Raw genomic sequence first — 18,356 nt, 5'->3', positions numbered from 1 at the left:
CCTGGAAGAAAGCATACATCCACCTCTAAACTGCCTAACGGGGCCATATGGCAGAGATATCTGTATTCTCTAGGAGATGAAACTGGTTCCTAGCCAATAGCCAGCAAGGTAGGACCTCAGTTATACATTCACAAAGAAATGAACTCTGCTAACAACCAGTGAGCTTAGAAGAAAACCTCGAGCATCAGATGAGAGTTGCAGCTCCAACTGACACTGTGATCTCAGCCTAGTCAAACTCTCAAGGGAGGATCCTGCTAAACCACAGCCACACACCACAACTGTGAGAAATCTGTCAAGTGGCTATGTTTGTGTTTACATAAAACTTTATAAAAACAGGTAACAGGCGCCTGTAATCCCAGCACTTTGGGAGGCCGAGACGGGCGGATCACGAGGTCAGGAGATCGAGACCATCCTGGCTAACACGGTGAAACCCCATCTCTACTAAAAATACAAAAAATTAGCCGGGTGTGGTGGCGTGCGCCTGTAGTCCTAGCTACTTGGGAGGCTGAGGCAGGAGAATGGCGTAAACCCGGGAGGCGGAGCTTGCAGTGAGCTGAGATCTGGCCACTGCACTCCAGCCTGGGCGACAGAGCGAGACTCCGTCTCAAAAAAAAAAAAAAAAAAAAAAAAAAACAGGTAACAGGCTAGATATGGTCTGTTGGCCATAGCTGAAAGACCCTTAATTCATATACCCCAATGAGTATGGCTGCTGTTATGTTTTTCCCTGGATAAGCCCATTCTCATGCTTTGATAAAATTATCTTAATAGAGCATACGATTGTTTCCTGATAAAAGCCTCGTGGCAATGTGGATTTCTGTATCAAGTATTTTAATCCTGACATATTTTTCATTATTCACCATTCCAAAATCATTTTTATGCCTTCCAGGAATTTAAGAGATAATGTATAGCTTTTAAAAATGTTAATATGGGCCGGGTGTAGTGGCTCACACCTGTAATCCCTTTGGGAGGCCGAGGCGGGCGGATCACTTGAGGTCAGGCGTTCAAGCCCAGCCTGGCCAACATGGTGAAACCCCGTCTCTACTAAAAATAGAAAAAATTAGCAGGGTATGGTGGCATGCACCTGTAATCCTAACTACTGGGGAGGCTGAGGCAGGAGAATCACTTGAACCCAGGAGGCAGAGGTTGCAGTGAGCTGAGATTGTGCCACTGCACTCCAGCCTGGGCGACAGAGCGACACCCTATCTCAAAAAAAAAAAAAAAAGTTAACATAGATGTAATGTTTGTAAAAGTCTTAGTCAGAATTCCCCCAGTTTATCTGATAACTGATAAAAACTTGCCTTATTTTTTTTCTTACATGACTCACTCAACTCACTTGCACAAAAGTCTGAAATCGAGAATCCTTTTTCTGACGAGACTTGATCATTTCCAGGGCGAAAGGCTGGTTACTGCAAAAGGTAGCAGCAGCATGTTTCAATTTCTCCTCTCCTGGTCCGCTGAACTGTGCCAAGAATGCAAAGAACACAAAAGAGAATGGGATACTGAGCTCATACAAGGCCAGACAAAGAGACAGACAACCAGAATCCTTTCAACATTTCAATAAGTACTCTCAAGTGACAAAATACACAGAACTGCATATCTCTGTGAAATATCAATGGTTCTCCATTAAAAAGGTCTGACCTTGACACAACCAGATCTTTTCTGATCATATTCCAATGCTTACTTCTTCTTTTTTATTTTTTTGAGAGTCTTGCTCTGTCGCCCAGGCTGGAATACAATGGCACGATCTCGGCTCACTGCAACCTCTGCCTCTCGGGTTCATGAGATTCTCACCTCTGCCTCCCAAGTAACTGGGATTACAGGCACGCACCACCACACTCAGCTAATTTTTGTATTTTCAGTAGAGACGGGGTTTCACCATGTTGGCCAGGCTGTTCTCGAACTCCCGACCTCAGCTGATCTGTCCGCCTCGGTGTCCCAAAGTGCTAGGATTACAGGTGTGAGCCACTGTGCCGAGTCCCAATGTTTTCTTACTTGTAGCCTATCACAACCTATTACCTTTGTGCCTACATTACTTGTAAATTACACAGAAAAGCTGACATTTGGAGAATGTAAGATACAAAATGCCTGAAGACTGAGACTAAATTTTCAGTCTTTTTTTTTTTTTTGAGACAGTCTCATTCTGTGGCCCAGGCTGGAGTGTAGTGGCACGATCTCAGTTCACTGCAACCTCCGCCTCCCAGGTTCAAGTGATTCTCCTGCCTCAGCCTCCCAAGTAGGTGGGACTATAGGCGTGCGCCACCACGCCTGGCTAATTTTTTTTTGTATTTTTAGTAGAGATGGGATTTCACCATGTTGGCCAGGCTGGTCTTGAACTTCTCACCTCAAGTGATCTGCCTGCCTTGGCCTCTCAAAGTGCTGGGATTATGGGCATGAGCCACTACACCCAGCCTAAAATTTAATTTTCTTACACCCTGACACCTTTACAACAACTACCATCTTACTCCTCTGGGAAGCAAACTCTTGGCATACTAGCATTCTTCCTTACTCACTAGAAAACCCACTGTGACCACAGGCAGGGCATAACTTTTCTGGGTTGAAATAAAATTAAATCACTGCTGTTTCACCTGTGTAGCAGCTGGAGCTGGCTTGGGGGAGATCAATGAGCTTATGAATTCTTTTGCTAAAAATTATACTTCTCACTAATATTTTTTACTTTGTAAGTTTAAATTTGTATATGCCATGATTTTAAGATTTCTGATGGTCAAACACCTAAAAAGTGATTTACTAGTAGGTGCTCTTATAAGTCAAATACATTGTTTTTTAATACAGCATCTATACTTGTAGGTAATTGCTTTAAGGTTTGCGAATAGGTTTTCCATATAATCTTCCATTTAAAGCCATATTCCCAAAAGTTTGCACATAAAGGCATTTTGTAAAAAGCCCTTCTGTAGCACATTTGTAGATAAATTCAGAGTATTTTTTCAAGTAGGACACATAGAAAGCAATATTTTAATAGGTCACTCCAATGTTGTATTCTTACTCTATGATGAATATGACATTCAACATGTTTAACAATGAGATTGGCAGCATTTTTAGCATGTTAGTCAAAGCACCAAACAACTACAAACAGCAGCTGGGTTTACCAAAGAAAATAATGCCCCCAACCTCAAGCAGTTCTACAGTAGTATTTTTTGTTTTTGTTTTGAGACAGAGTTTCACTCTTGTTACCCAGGCTGGAGTGCAATGGCTCGATCTCGGCTCACTGCAACCTCCACCTCCCAGGTTCAAGTGATTCTCCTGCCTCAGCCTCCGGAGTAGCTGGGATTACAGGCATGCACCACCATGCCTGGCTAATTTTGTAATTTTAGTAGAGGCGGGGTTTCTACGTATTGGTCAAGCTGGTCTGACCTCAGGTGATCTGCCTGCCTCGGCCTCCCAAAGTTCAGGGATTACAGACGTGAGCCACGGCGCCCGGCCTCTACAGTAGTTTTACAAGCAGTTTAAGTATAGATGTTCCTTGATTTCTGATGAAGTTATATCCTAATACAACCATCAAAAATTGAAAATATCTTAAGTTGAAAATGCATTTAATACACTGAACCTACCAAATACCATAGCTTGGCCTAGCCTACCTTAAATGTGCTCAGAACACTTGCATTAGCCTACAGCTGGGCAAAATCATCTATATACACTGTAGAGTGGTTGTTTACCCTGTGATCACATGGCTGACCAGGAGCTGTGGCTCACTGCTGCTGCCCAGCATCGAGAGTAACATACCACATATTGCCAAGCTCCGGAAAAGATTAAAAGTAAAAATTCAAAGTGTGGTTTCTACTGAATGTGTATTACTTGCCCACCACTGTAAAGTAAAAAAACTGCCAAAGTGGGAACCACAGTAAGTCAAGGATTGTCTGTATATGTAAAGTGATCTTAAGGAACAATACTGGAAAAATACTTTCCAAAATGATTTTATTTAAACAGCAAGAGTAAAATCTAAAGGCCTATTTATGATTCTTGCTTTTATGATTTCTGGCCAATGCCTTCTTCTGAATTAACTCTTTGTATGTGACAGTTACAAACCACCATTTAGCTTTTCCTCAACTTTTTACAGGTACAGGCATACCTCGTATTTTTATTGTACTTTGCAGATATTGCGTTTTTCACAAATTAAAGGTTTGTGACAACCCTGAGCAAGTCTGTTGGTGCCACTTTTCCAAAACCATGTGCTCATGTCATGTCTGTGTGCCACATTTTGGTAGTTCTCATAATAGTTTAAGCTTTTCCATTTCACTATAACTGTTACGGTGATCTGTGATCAGTGATCTTTGATTTTACTATTTATTGTTTTGGGGCACCATGAACTGCACCCACATATGGTGGCAAACCTAATGGAAAAATGTTGTGTGTGTTCTGACCATCCCCCATCTCTCTTCCCTTTCCCTGGGCCTCCTTATTCTGAGACACAACAATATTGAATTTAGGCCAATTAACAATGCTGCAATGGTCTTTAGGGATTCAAGTGACGAGTCGCACATCTCTCACTTGAAATTAAAAGCTAGAAATGATCAAGTTTAGTAAGGAAGGCATGTCAAAAGCTGAGATTTGGCTCTTATGCCAAATGGCCAACTTGTAAACACAAAGAAAAATTTCTTGAAGGAAATAAAAGTGCTACTCCAATGAACAAATGAACAAGAGGAAAGTGAAACAGCCGATTGCTGGTATGGAGGAATTTTGAATGGTCTGTATAAAGAAGATGAAATCAGCCATAATATTCCCTTAAGCCAAAGCCTAATACAAAGCAAGCCCCTAATTCTCTTCATTTCTATGAAGGCTGAGAGGTAAGGAAGCTACAGAAGAAGAGTTTGAAGGTAGCAGGGGTAAACTGATGAGATTTAAGAAAAGAAGTCGTCTCCATAAAAATAAAAGTACAAAGTGATGCGGCAAGTGTTGATATAGCAGTAGAAGCTACAGTAAGTTACCCAGACGACGTACCTGAGATAATTAATTACAACGGCTACACTAAACAACAGATTTTCAATGTAGATGAAATAGCCTTCAATTGGAAGAAGATGCCATCTAGAACTTTCAGAGCTAGAGAGGAGAAATCAATGTCCGACTTCAACATGTCAAAAGAAAGTCCAGTTCTCTTGTTAGGGGCCAATGACTTTAAATTGAAGCCAATGATGATTTACCATTCTGAAATTCCTGGGGCCCTTAAGAATAATGCGAAATCTACTCTGCCTGTGCTCTATAAATGAAAAAACAAAGCCTGGATGACAGCACGTCTGTTACGACCTACTGCTCAGAAAAAAAAGTTATTTTTAAAATAGTACTGCCCATTGACAATGCACATGGTCACTTAAAGACTTCTGATGGAGATGTACAAGGAGGTTAATGTTGTTTTCAGGCCTGCTAACACAATATTCATTCTGCAGCTCATGGATCAAGGGGTAATTTTTACTTTCAAGTCTTATTATTTAAGAAATATATTTCATAAGGTGATAGCTGCCATAACAGTGGTTCCTCTGATGGGTCTGGGCAAAGTAAACTGAATACCTTCTGAAAAGGATTCAATATTCTAGATGCCATTAACAACATTCATGATTCACAGGAGGAGGTCAAAATATCAATATTAACAGGAGTTTGGAAGAAGTCGATTCCAACCCTCACAGGTGACTTCCAGGGGTTCAAGACTTCTGTGGAAGAGGTAACTGCAAAAAAACTAGGATTACAGTGGAGCCTGAAGGTGTGACTGAATCACTGCAATCTCATGGTATGACTTTAATGCATAAGGGATTGCTTCTTACAGATGAGCAAAAAAAAAAGTGGTTTCTTGAAATGGAATCTACTGCTTGACCTTTTTCAGCTTTACATTAACTTTGCAAAATGGGTGAGTTTGCGTATTTGGAAAGGTTAGTTACTCAACCTTGAATCTGACCAAGTGTCCATAAAAATAATAAAGAGAAACAGAAAATTTCCTTACCCATGTCAGCAAATCTTCCCCAATCTGATCGATAACAGAGGTCTCATTTCTCTTTCGAACAGCCTTCATTTGTTCATTCAATCCAACTAAAGATAAAAAGATAGAAAAATGTTAGTAACGCACTCAGTGTAGACAGAATTACTGGTAGTACAGAGTAGCTAATTTTTTTTTTTTTTTTATAAAGAGGATTTTCACAGTAGCATAGCTGCTTCTTATCTCCTTAAATAGAAATCTGGGCATAGTGCTTATACATCCAGATATTATAAACTCTATCTGAAAAACAAGTGCTAAACAAAAAAGTTTTGTAAACTAGCACATTACATACATGGTAGTTGCATCAAATATTCATTTAACCTCAAGACTCCATCTATAATCATGCTCAAAAAGAACTTGAATGTAAACAGTACAAGTAATTCTGTTCACTGATCCTCTCAAAATGTGTAAGTGTGCAGGCAATGGATATAATCAAGCCTGAATTTGTCAATGCATGCCTGTGAAACCCAAGATTACCCGCAAAGGAATAAAAGGCATCAATTCGGTTAGCAGATGTTTATAGGTAGTGATGACATGAAAAAGAAAGATAAAAAAAATTAAGGGTCATAGAGAAATAGTGACCTATAAATGAGAGGAACATCATATTACTGTCCACAAAAGTCCAAGATGATTTCAACCAATAAAATGTCAACAAGGTGGAATTTTTATACACTTATTCAAGTATTCCAAGCCACAAAACAATAACACAATTTCTGAGGACAGGCGCAGTGGCTCAGCCTATAATCTCAGCACTTTGGAGGCCGAAGCAGGCGGGTGGATCACTTGAGGTCAGGAGTTTGAGACCAGCCTGGCCAACACGGTGAAACCCGTCTCTACGAAAAACACAAAAATTAGCTGGGTGTGGTTGTGCACGCCTGTAATCCCAGCTACTCAGGTGGCTGTGGTGGGAGGATCCCTTGAACCCAGGGGGCAGAGGTTGCAGTGAGCCAAGATTGCACCACTGCACTCCAGCTTGGGCAACAGAGCAAGACTCCGTCTCAAAACAATAAAAACAATTCCTGAAAATTACCCAACCATGCGATTATATACCATATACTACTATTTAAAAAATACATTTATACATATATTATTATATTGGATATATATATTTAAAGAGATATATATATACTATAATAGAAAATTTTCAACGGTGAATTTGACTATTCATGTTTTTCACCTTAGACACTGACTTTAGACTGGAAGCCCTATGTTGGTTGACACATTGTATATCTAAGACTGATTGTGAGGAAAAGGATCTAGTCAAAGTTCCAATCATTTCTTTATTTATGTTACATTCTCACATATAATCTCAGGAATACTAACATGGGTACATTTACAAAATTTTATACTCACAATATTTTCTCTATTGGAAATGTTAGGGGCAAAGATCAGAGCTAATTTCTCTTACTATGAAGTTGAAGAATATCTTCCAAGTTTGAAAAAATTTTCCGTAGCTCTGAGGGTGACAGAATTCCTTCCCTGGACACTCGCTGATAGAACACTTGATCAAGAACCTTCAGTGTTCGAACATGAGCTCTTTCAGTGTAGAACAATTCTGAGCAGGAAAGACATATGAAATGTTGCCTTACTTAGAACAATTTCATAGGATCAATCATACTCTTTAGCTGGAGTGAAGTAGCAAATGAATTATATAATACATTATTTATCGTTTAGAAAGGATAAAATATCTCTGAACTCATTCTGATTCCAAGAAATTCTCCTACATACTGGCTCTGAGAGTTGAATACTGACAAATAAAAAATATCATTCAAAACTATTTTTTTTAGTGTATTCCCAAACTTATCTATCTGTTTACAATAATACCCACCTATCACAACTATGTCATTAAGAAAACTGTAAGCCGCAACATCATATAGCCTTTAATTTGAGCCCTCTTAAGAAATAATAGTACTTTTGGTTACCTAATTTGCCTATAAACACTCATTTCTGGGGTCAGGCTTATAATTTCATGATGTCTCTGTATTGTCAGAGACAAGATATTTATTCAAATCACATGCTAAGGATAGCAAAGGGTACAGCATCCATGCCACACATTTATCACATACATGCTAGGGTAAATGAAGAACACTGCACTTGGATACAGAAAGAAGACCAGGAATGAATTTTTTTTCCTTTTATATTATTAGCTGTATGATCTTAATGAATTCAATCTCCCTGGGCCTTACCTTCCTTATTTAAAATCTATACATAAAAATAACTTAGTTGTTACAATGACTTTTCAACTTTAAGATCTATAATGCTATGAATCTTAAATATCTTTAAGGCTAAACACATTTTCCTTTTAAATTATCAATAAGAATCACAGAAGCACTTGCATTTTCTTGAGGTCAAGGATTATCTGTCCAGTTTAATTTCCTCTCTGTTTAAAACAAAAGGCTAGGAGAAACTTTGAAGCAAACTCCAAGGCTGAGAGACTTAATTTACTCTGACAAAACTCAGTATTTGTAAACAACAACAAATTGATTACACTCACCATTAATCACTTCCTGTCTTTTGATCTCACAAGGTTTTAGTCCCAATAACACTTCTCGACTAACAAGCTGCTGCCAGTTGGGTGGATCTGTCTCTAAGTCGTTTTCAAACTGTTCATCCTCACTTTGACTTTCTCCAAAAGCTACACTGTCAAACCTACGAAGCAAAAATAGTGAATTCAATTTGAGGACTTCAGGTGGACAACGGTAAACAGCACAAGTCTTTATATTACAATAAATTCTAATCAGATTCCTGAATCTGACTTAGCACAGAGCCTGAAATTTCATCCTCTCCTACAAATGGCTGTTTTATACATACTTCAAAATACAGCTTTTGAATGACGGGTGTTTCTTAACAGCTTTCTTTTAGACTACATTAACAGATTGGTATACAGGGTTTCTTTTCCTTTAAACTGGAACTTCAAGAGGAAAAAAGGTTACATTTCTTAAAATGCACCTTTATTGAAAGCTGCTTAAGATATACTTACTTTCGAAAGGGCTTTGGTGTCCCATGTTCAGTCACCCTAAAACAATGGAGAGTAAAAAGTAACATGAAAACAAAATGGTGATCAATAAATTTACACCAAGGATACTCAAAGCTAGGTTAAACTCCAACAAGCTTGATAAATAATTCTGTAATAATTTAATATAAAATAAATTGAAGAAAATTTGAGTACCTTTCTAAATTTCAGTAACAAGTTCTGAAATGGTGTTTTAGTTCTTTTATGTACCCAACTTATTTATTTATTTATTTTATTTTTTACAGTTTGAAGTGGGGGCTTACTACATTGCCCAGGCCTGTCTCAAACTCCTGGGTTTAAGTGATTGATTCTCCTGCCTCAGCCTCCCAAGTAGCTGGGATTATAGGTACATACCACCATGCCAGGCTTAAGTGCTAGAATGCTACTAAGTATAGGAATAGTATATAATTTAAAAACTTTAAGTAATGCCCTAAGTTTCTCTAAGACATCACTGAATTACCTTTCTACTTCACATTCCTCCTCCTGCACTTGGTCTAATGGAGGTGGTGGGAAATCAAAGACAGTATTGAGAGTACGAGGTGTGCCATCTAAGGTGTCTCCAGGTGCTGGTGTTTCTCCAACTTGCTTTGATCCTTTAGACAAAAGTCAGACATTTGAAGAGTGTTAACACTTAATAAAGTCACTGGTCACCAAAAAAATTTAGTTCCCAGAAGAGCTTCAGTCTAATCCACAGCTACATTCTTATTTAAACAACTGCAGGTTCACTAGAACTAAAAATTTAACATACAAAATTATGGTATCTCAGGCTCACGTGATCCTCCCATCTCAGCCTCACATGATCCTCCCGTCTCAGCCTTCCAAGTAGCTGGGCCTACAGTTGCATGCCACCACATCCGGCTCATTTTTAAATTTTTTGTAGAGATGGAGTTTTGCTACTTTGCCTAGGCTAGTCTTGAATTCCTGGGCTCAAGCAATCCTTTCACCTTGGCCACCCAAAGTGCTAGGATTATAGGTGTGAGCCACCATGCCGGGTCAGAAAAATAATTTTTAAAGTTGTTTCTTAAAAATTAACATAAGAAATAGCAAGGACTCGTATAGTGCAGAAGAGTATATGATGAGGAACAACATTTTCCCGTCTTATGCTTTTCTACCCCAGTATCAATCCTTTTTCATGTTTTCAAATGTGAGTTATTATAGTGGTCCAACTACAAACAACCTGTTTCTTTTTCATGATTTATTATCTTTAGTTATCATCTATTTCTTTCCCCTCTGAGGATTTTGCTGACTTACACTTTCCACCTTCACTTTCCTCCCATTTCTTCCCAATGTTTAATAGTTTTATCATTATTACTAACTGGGTTATCAGTTACTACCTAAATTTAAATGACATGTCTATGTTTTTGTTCTATCAGAAAGTTAGTATCTCGACTCTGTTCTATGTCAGATTAGGTATTCAGTGTCCACATCCTCCCTCTAATTGTATTTCCTTCCTTCTACCTTTCATTTGTTTCAACTACATTTTTACTTGCATCATAAAAGAATTTTTTACATTTGTATTCTAATCTGCAGCCATAATGAACTATTCCATGCTTTGCTTGGTAGGGTTATTCTACAAGTCTGAAAATCAAGAAAAAGTGCTTATGACATATATATACTGTCATCTACAACACACATGTATACATCATTCCCGCCAGATTAAGAAGTATACTAGTAGGATTATATATTTTTTCCTGTTGGTCCAATGATGCAATTCATGGGCCACTTCAAATAGAACGTTTATTAAAGTCTTTCTTACACACTATCAATTGCTAAAGATCATGCCACTTTTTATTTTGCTTCGTGTTGAAATCATGACTTATTTTCCTGAACAATTGTTTTTCTTAACATTTCTAAATGCTTTTCTTTTATTGCTGTCAAAGTTATATAATTTTATCAAGTCTCAAACTGTTTCCTCTGCTGCGTCATACTATCCACTGCCTAAGATCCCTCTTTTCTTATCTGTGATGTTCTTGTGTTCCAAACTGGAGTAGTGACTCTCTTGGCCTGAGACACAACCATCATTTCAGAACTGCCCTTTGCCACTTTCCTGGGTGTTTCCAAAGTTTCTTGGATCCCAGGACACTTTCTTTCTTAATTTTTCCTCTCATGTTGCTAGAATGTGTATCCTCAAATGATTTTAAAGGGAAAGGTACATTCCGGTTAAACTGTGGACCTTGCGTATCTGAAAATGTTTTTATTCTTTCTTCATATTTGATGAATAGCTTGGATGGATATAGGATTCTAAGTTCAAAACCATTTTCCTTCAGAAAGTTGAAGGCATGGCTCTTTTGTATTTCAGCACCCAGGGTTATGATGAGGAATGTGATACAGTATAATCCCCATTTTTTTTTCTCTGAAAGCTTATCCCTGGTGCACTAAATTTCAATAGGACATGTTAAGAAGGGATTTTTAAAAAAGCATTTGCTATAGATGGTCCTCAGTGAGCCCTTTCTACCTGAAGATGGGTATTCTTCTTCAACTCTGGGAAACTTTCTCCTGTTGTTTAACCATCTCTTCTCCACGTCCTCAGCTGATTTTTTGTGAAAGAGACAGATGTTGGCCTTCTGTAGTGGTTCTCTATAAAATTCTTCTCTCTCAAATTTCTATCCTTTCATATTTCTGATGTACACTCTAAAATATTTCCTTGACTTCAATTTTAGGGACTTCTTTTTTCTCCTTTAAATACTGACAGTTGTGGTGGTCTGAAAATATATCCACACATTTTTTTGATATTCCCCCCTCGGGGTGGAGCCTAATTCCTCCCTCCCTGAGTATGAGCTAGATTTAGTCACTTGCTTCTAACTTGCAGAAGTGACAGAGTGCACCTATAGAGACTATGTCAGAAAAGACACTGGGGCCTTCTTTTTGCTCTCTTTTTTGGGATACTCAGGAAAAGCCAGCTACCATTTCATGGAACACTCAAGTATCTCTACGGAAAAGTCTATGTGGCAAGGAGCCAAGACCACGAGCGAGGAGCTAAGGCCTCCTGCCATCAGCCACATGAGTGGGCACAGAAATGGGTTCCCCAGCCCCAGTTCAGCTTTCTGACGACTGGCTAATATCTTGACTGCAACTTTATGACCGACTCTAACCCAGAACCACCCGGCTAAGCTGCTTTGGAGTTCTTCATCCACCAAAAAGTCGAGATAAATGTTTTTTGTGTTAAGCCATTATGCTTTGGGATAACTTATCACATAGAAATTGATAATATAACAGATGTCACTGTGTTTAATAGTCATATTAAAAATCTTTTGTCTCTGAATGCTCCCTATTCTTGCTTTATAGAGATAATAACTTCTTTAATGTCCCCAGGTATACTACCTAACTTAGAAGTATTTTGCTAAGTTCTTGTCTATTATCAAATTATCTTTTTCTTCTAGGGGAAGTTTTTCTGTTTATCTGTGTTCTCTCTTTATGTCACTGTCTGATATGTTTGGCATTATATATTATCTTACGTCTTGACTCTGACAAGGGAGAGTAATGATGTTCGTGTTTAATGATGAAAGTGAGTGGCTGACTTGGCTTTGTTTTGCTGCTATATAGTAATAGATCTGTTTCAGTTGAGAGCTCTCTAAGCACAGTGAGTCGCCGGCATGTCTACTGTCAGGCCTTGGGCTCCCAAATGTCAGAACTCCAAGCCATCAGTATTGCGGAGGGACTTAACTCCCCCTACACAATTCACTCAATTATTTTAAAAAAGAGTACTGTTTTTTCTTCTAGTCTACAAGTGACAGAGACTGCTCATACTCTATAATTCAGGGATTAGAAGTTGCTGACATAACTATTTTGATTATAGACCTGCAATTAGTTCATCATTTTTGCTCTTCTTATTTCTGCACTGCATAACATATGCTAACTCTGAGCCCAAAGTCTCTCCAGGGTTCCAATGAGCAGACTAGGTTCTATCTTAGACTGTTTAAACCAATTATGGGCTCCGGCTTCCTTTATGGTTTTACCTTGTGGTTTTTTTTTTGTTTTTTTTTTGAGACAGGGTCTCATTCTGCCATCCAGGCTGCATTACGGTGGCACGAACATGGCTCACTGCAGCCTGGCCCATAGGTCAAGTGATCACCACACCTCAGCCTCTTGATTAGCTAGGACTACAGGCACATGCCATACGACTGGCTAACTTTTTCATTTTTGGAGAGACAGAGTCTTGTCACATTGCCCTGGTTGGTCCTGAATGTCTAGGCTCAAGCAATCCTCCTGCCTCAGCCTCCCAAAGTTTTGGGATTACAGGAGTAAGCCACCATGCCCATCTCCTTTACATTTTATCCAACAAATCACTCTTGTCTGCTTTCAATCTCCCAAGTATTTGTTAAAATATCTTATTTCCTGATAAGATATTCCCTTCCTCTACTTTCTTTCTCTTTATAGTTTCTGTTCATCCGTCACCTACCATGTTTTTATTTTAATGAGTCACAGGAGCCATGAAATATCAATGCGGTCGGGCGCGGTGGCTCACGCCTGTAATCCCAGCACTTTGGGAGGCCGAGGCGGTCGGATCACAAGGTCAGGAGATCGAGACCACAGTGAAACCCCATCTCTACTAAAAACACAAAAAATTAGCTGGGCGCAGTGGCGGGCGCCTGTAGTCCCAGCTACTCAGGAGGCTGAGGCAGGAGAATGGCGTGAACCCAGGAGGCGGAGCTTGCAGTGAGCTGAGATCCGGCCACTGCACTCCAGCCTGGGTGACAGAGCAAGACTCTGTCTCAAAAAAAAAAAAAAAAAAAAAGAAATATCAATGCATATACTCAATCCAGTATCTTCAGAGTTCCGTATCTGACAAAATCCCCAGAGTTTTCTCCAAATATCACCTGTACTTCTTTGTCTTATGTAGAAACCTGCCTATCCCCAGGGGCCAGGGGCTTACCTCTTCTGCTACAGCCCTCTGAGACAGAAACTGATGTTTCTGTCTTATATTGTATATGTCAGGGTGGAGATGAGATGGATGGCCTTCTTGTTCCTCAATATGATTTTTGGACCATTATCTTGTCTTCTTTTTTTCTTTTTTTTTGAGATGGAGTCTCGCTCTGTTGCCCAGGCTGGAGTGCACTGGCGCGATTTTGGCTCACTGCAACCTCCACCTCCCGAATTCAAGCGATTCTCCTGCCTCAGCCTCCTGAGGAGCTGGGATTACAGGTGCACATCACCATGCCTGGCTAATTTTTGTACTTTTAGTAGAGACAGGGTTTCACCATGTTGGCCAGGCTGTTCTCCAACTCACGATCTCAGGTGATCCACCTGCCTCAGCCTCCCAAAGTGCTGGGATTACAGGTGTGAGCCACCGCATCTGGCCTTGTCTTCTTGTATAATCTCTTGCTCCACTGAGACTGTCATGCTCTGGATATTATCACATGCTCTTCCTTCTCAAAACAATCATCTAGCAATGCTAAAAGTTGGCTGGTGGCTCACAGTTTTCCTCTCCATGATAAAAACCACACTTGGTGACCTCACAAGCCATGAATATTAAGCTATTCAAACTCCTGGCTCCTTGGTTCCTTGCCGTCTTCATCCCTAGTAGCCTCCTCTATGGCACCTCAGGGACCACTCCCAGAGCCTCATTCTTGATCATGTGACCACCAGAAATTGAACCACCTCCCAATCAAGGATGAAAACATGGTAATAAGCTCCTTGCCCAATTATCTACAACAATTACTTCATATCTTTCTTTACTCTTCAAATTCCCTTGCTCTTCTCACTGAACTCTCACTCTCAGTAAATAGTCTTACCTTTACATACACTCTACATCTCATCTCCTCTCTCCTCACAACTCTGTTCTACTGCTTATGTACTGTCTCCCACATATTCTACCTTTTCTTTCAGTTGCCTTCCTACTAACATTGAAAAATAAAACCTCTAGTTAATCTCAGATTTTTAAAAAGTCTTCTTTAGACACCCACATCTGCCTCTAGCTACTGACCAGTTCCCTCAATACTCCCTTTACCTTCCCTTGATTGGACTTGGCACAATTTGCATTTTTTATATTTGTGACTATCGCTCTCAAGACAGTAAGCTCATGAGGCAAGCATCTGTGTATAATTATTGCATGTTAACATCCGGGACAAACCTAACGCCTGACAAGAGAGCTTAATAAATATTTTTTTGGACAAATCAGAACTTAAATTATCATTCAGCATAGATTTATTATTGGTTGTAGCATATTAAAATGTTAAAATTAAATTAAACTGGGATTTAGTCTTGATTAACTTGCCACTCTATTTTTCAGTTAGTGTTTAAAATCTTGATGCTTAGTTAAGCTGAACTACAGCACTAGCTCACCTGTATCATTCTCTTTCCCTCCTTCCTGGGAAAAAGAGGCCCCTGAAGCTACAGAAGACATGGAATTGGCAGGCAGGTATCCAGCGTCTGTTCCTTCATTTGCTAACCCACTCTGGCGCACCTTGGCAGAGTCCTGAGGTTCAGGACTCACAGATGAGGGTGTGGATAAGTGCTTAGGGTGGCGCGCCTTCTGTAGTTCCATGGCTCTGCCAACTGAACAGAAAATGGTGGTTAATCATCTGGATTGCGGCCGGGTGTGGTGACTCAAGCCTATAATCCCAACACTTTGGGACGCCAAGGTGAGTGAATCACGAGGTCAGGAGGTCGAGACCATCCTGGCTAATATGGTGAAACTCCGTGACTATTAAAAATATATAAGGCCGGGCGTGGTGGCTCACGCCTGTAATCCCAGCACTTTGGGAGGCGGAGATGGGCAGATCACAAGGTCAGGAGATCGAGACCACCCTGACTAACATGGTGAAACCCCGTCTCTACTAAAAATACAAAAAAATTAGCCGGGCATGGTGGCGGGTGCCTGTAGTCCCAGCTACTCGGGAGGCTGAGGCAGGAGAATGGCGTGAACCCAGGAGGCGGAGCTTGCAGTGAGCCGAGATCGCCTGGCTGCACTCCAGCCTGGGCGACAGAGCAAGACTCCACCTCAAAAAAAATAAAAATAAATAAATAAATGAATAAATAAATAAAATTAGCCAGGTGTGGTGGTGGCACGTGCCTGTAATCCCAGCTACTCGGAAGGCTGAGGCAGAAGAATTGCTTGAACCCGGGAGGCGGAGGTTGCAGTGAGCTGAGATCGCGCCACTGCACTCCAGCCTGGGTGACAGAGCGAGACTCCATCTCAAAATAAATAAATAAATAAATAAAACAAATAAAATAATCGGTATTGCAAATTAGCTAAAAGCAAAAAAGGACAATGTAAAAGAATCTGGTAAAATGTGTGAAACATGGTAGACCCTAAAAAATATATATAGTGGATTGTTATGAAGAGAAACATACAGACAGACAGATGAAGGAAGGAAGAAGAGAAGAGAGAAAAGGAGAGGAAGGGAGACGAGAAAGATGCGGAGATGGAGGAGGGATGAGACAAGAGGATGAAAGTGAGGAAGAGGAAGATGCAGGGAAAGAAGAAGGGTCATGAGAAAAGAAGGAGAACAATGGTGGACAGAGGGAGGAGGACTACTGAGAGACATGGAGCTGTGTTCATTTGTAAGAATGAAGATGAAGTCTTTATTTCTGTGAGTTCGTAGTAAGCTCCCACCCCAGTTCTCTCCCAACACTCACATCTTCATCATCATAATGTGCCTCAAACACCATGCAGACCAATCCCCATCCTGCTAATTATCCTTGTTCACAAAGTCACCACAAGAAGCCAAAGACTCCCACTCAGGTGTTTAATCTCCAGAGCATTCTACACCCTCACCCAGCTTTTTATACCCTAATCTAACCCCTAATTCCTGAAATTCTTTTGTATCCCTTGGAACTCACAGCTAACATCTGTGAAATCCTCTATCTCTTTAACTTCCTCTGAAAATTTCATACCTTCTCAGTGTTTCTCAAACAAGGGGCACTAATGGCATTTGAGGGAGAACTCCTCAATGTGTGAGACATTCACTATCACAATCCTACTCACACCATCTACCATGCCAATATCTTTTTTTTTTTTTTTTGAGACAGTGTTTCACTCTGTCACCCAGGCTGGAGCTTAGCGGTGAGATGATGGCTCACGGCAGCCTTGACTCCCCAGACTAAAGCAATACTACCTCAGCCTCCCAAGTAGCTCGGATGACACACACGCACCATGATACACAGCTAATTTTGGCTGTTGTTGTTTAGAGGCAGGGTCTCACTATGTAGCCCAGGCTGGTCTCTCCCGCCTTGGCCTCGCAAAGTGTTGGAATTACAGTCAAGAGCCACTGCACCTGGCTTCAGTATTTTCAAGTGTGGTACTTCCTGAGATAAGAACCATCACATGACCCTTCCCCATGGTACCACCATCCCTATTTCTCCTGCAGCCATCTCAAGTGGGTTGATTTCTCTTCATTGGGCCTGGGGTGAAAGGGAAATCAGCAAATAAAGTACAATGGAGAGGTGGAGAAATTTTAGAAGTATGGAGACTAAGTAAATATGTATAAAGAGACTAAACAGTGTGGTGGAGAGATCTATACACACTTTTTTTTAAAATTTAACAAACACAAGTTGAATGGAAACAAAATCAGAAGAGGTAAGTAAACCATGTTATGGACATTTGACAGAATACTGCCACTAAATATGTTTTTTTTCTTTTTCCCCTTTTCTTTTTGTTTTATTGAGAGAGAGTCTGGCTCCAGTGTTGCCCAGGCTGGAGTGCAGTGGTGCAATCTCGGCTCACTGCAACCTCTGCCTTCCAGGTTCAAGCAATTCTTCTGCCTCAGCCTCCCAAGTAGCTGGGACTATAGGCATGTGCCACCGCACCCAGCTAATTTTTTGTATTTTTAGTAGAGACGGGCTTCATTGTGTTAGCCAGGATGGTCTTGATCTCCTGAACTTGTGATCCGCCCACCTCAGCTTCCCAAAGTGCTAGGATTACAGGCATGAATCACTGCAAGCAGCCCACAAAAGATGTTTATGACAATTATGTAGCAACATAGGGGGTACTTAGTTCAGAAATAACACTGAATGGAAACAAGGCGTGTTGGGAGTTCAGTAAAATCATCTTAACAACTCCTTTCTCCAAAAATTCATTTTAGCTAAAGAAGCCTCTGATGTGAAGAGGGTCTGAAATAGCGAAAATGCAGCACTTCAAACTTCAACATACTTGCACTGTTGTCATGACGGCTTGGTCTCCGTGGGGGTCCCAGGATGCTGGGGAATCCTCTTCGCTTCCCTTTTTCTTCCCCTTCTTTATCTTTCTTCATACTTTGCTAGAGTTGAAGTACAAAAAATAAGAGATATGTAACAGAGTAAACTGCTTTTGCGATTTTCATAGTGTAATGCTAATGCTTAGTTCAAAGAAATTGTTAAATGTAAATGAAAACCTATGCACGTGTGTGCGCACACACAGAGCACTCATTAAAAGTTCGCACACAGTAC

The 18,356-nt window shown here is 40.2% G+C and overlaps 1 protein-coding gene across 1 annotated transcript in view; it reads right to left on the bottom strand.

Annotated features, from left to right (window-relative positions):
* ARHGEF12 (Rho guanine nucleotide exchange factor (GEF) 12) overlaps nucleotides 1-18,356 on the bottom strand; it is a 153,513-nt gene that overhangs the window by 15,987 nt on the left and 119,170 nt on the right. Inside the window, exons 20-27 of the mRNA XM_011927050.1 lie at nucleotides 18,082-18,187; nucleotides 15,273-15,485; nucleotides 9,451-9,583; nucleotides 8,958-8,993; nucleotides 8,472-8,626; nucleotides 7,386-7,532; nucleotides 5,945-6,030; nucleotides 1,334-1,459 (exon numbers count right to left, since the gene is read on the bottom strand). Coding sequence (XP_011782440.1) covers nucleotides 1,334-1,459; nucleotides 5,945-6,030; nucleotides 7,386-7,532; nucleotides 8,472-8,626; nucleotides 8,958-8,993; nucleotides 9,451-9,583; nucleotides 15,273-15,485; nucleotides 18,082-18,187 — 1,002 coding nt within the window. The remainder of the gene's footprint in view (nucleotides 1-1,333; nucleotides 1,460-5,944; nucleotides 6,031-7,385; nucleotides 7,533-8,471; nucleotides 8,627-8,957; nucleotides 8,994-9,450; nucleotides 9,584-15,272; nucleotides 15,486-18,081; nucleotides 18,188-18,356) is intronic.

This window comes from Colobus angolensis, unplaced genomic scaffold (assembly GCF_000951035.1).
Source record: "Colobus angolensis palliatus isolate OR3802 unplaced genomic scaffold, Cang.pa_1.0 Scaffold7, whole genome shotgun sequence".
Classification (NCBI taxonomy): domain Eukaryota; kingdom Metazoa; phylum Chordata; class Mammalia; order Primates; family Cercopithecidae; genus Colobus; species Colobus angolensis.
The sequence above is the reverse complement of the archived record's forward strand: the minus strand, read 5'-3'. Positions and strand labels throughout refer to the sequence as shown.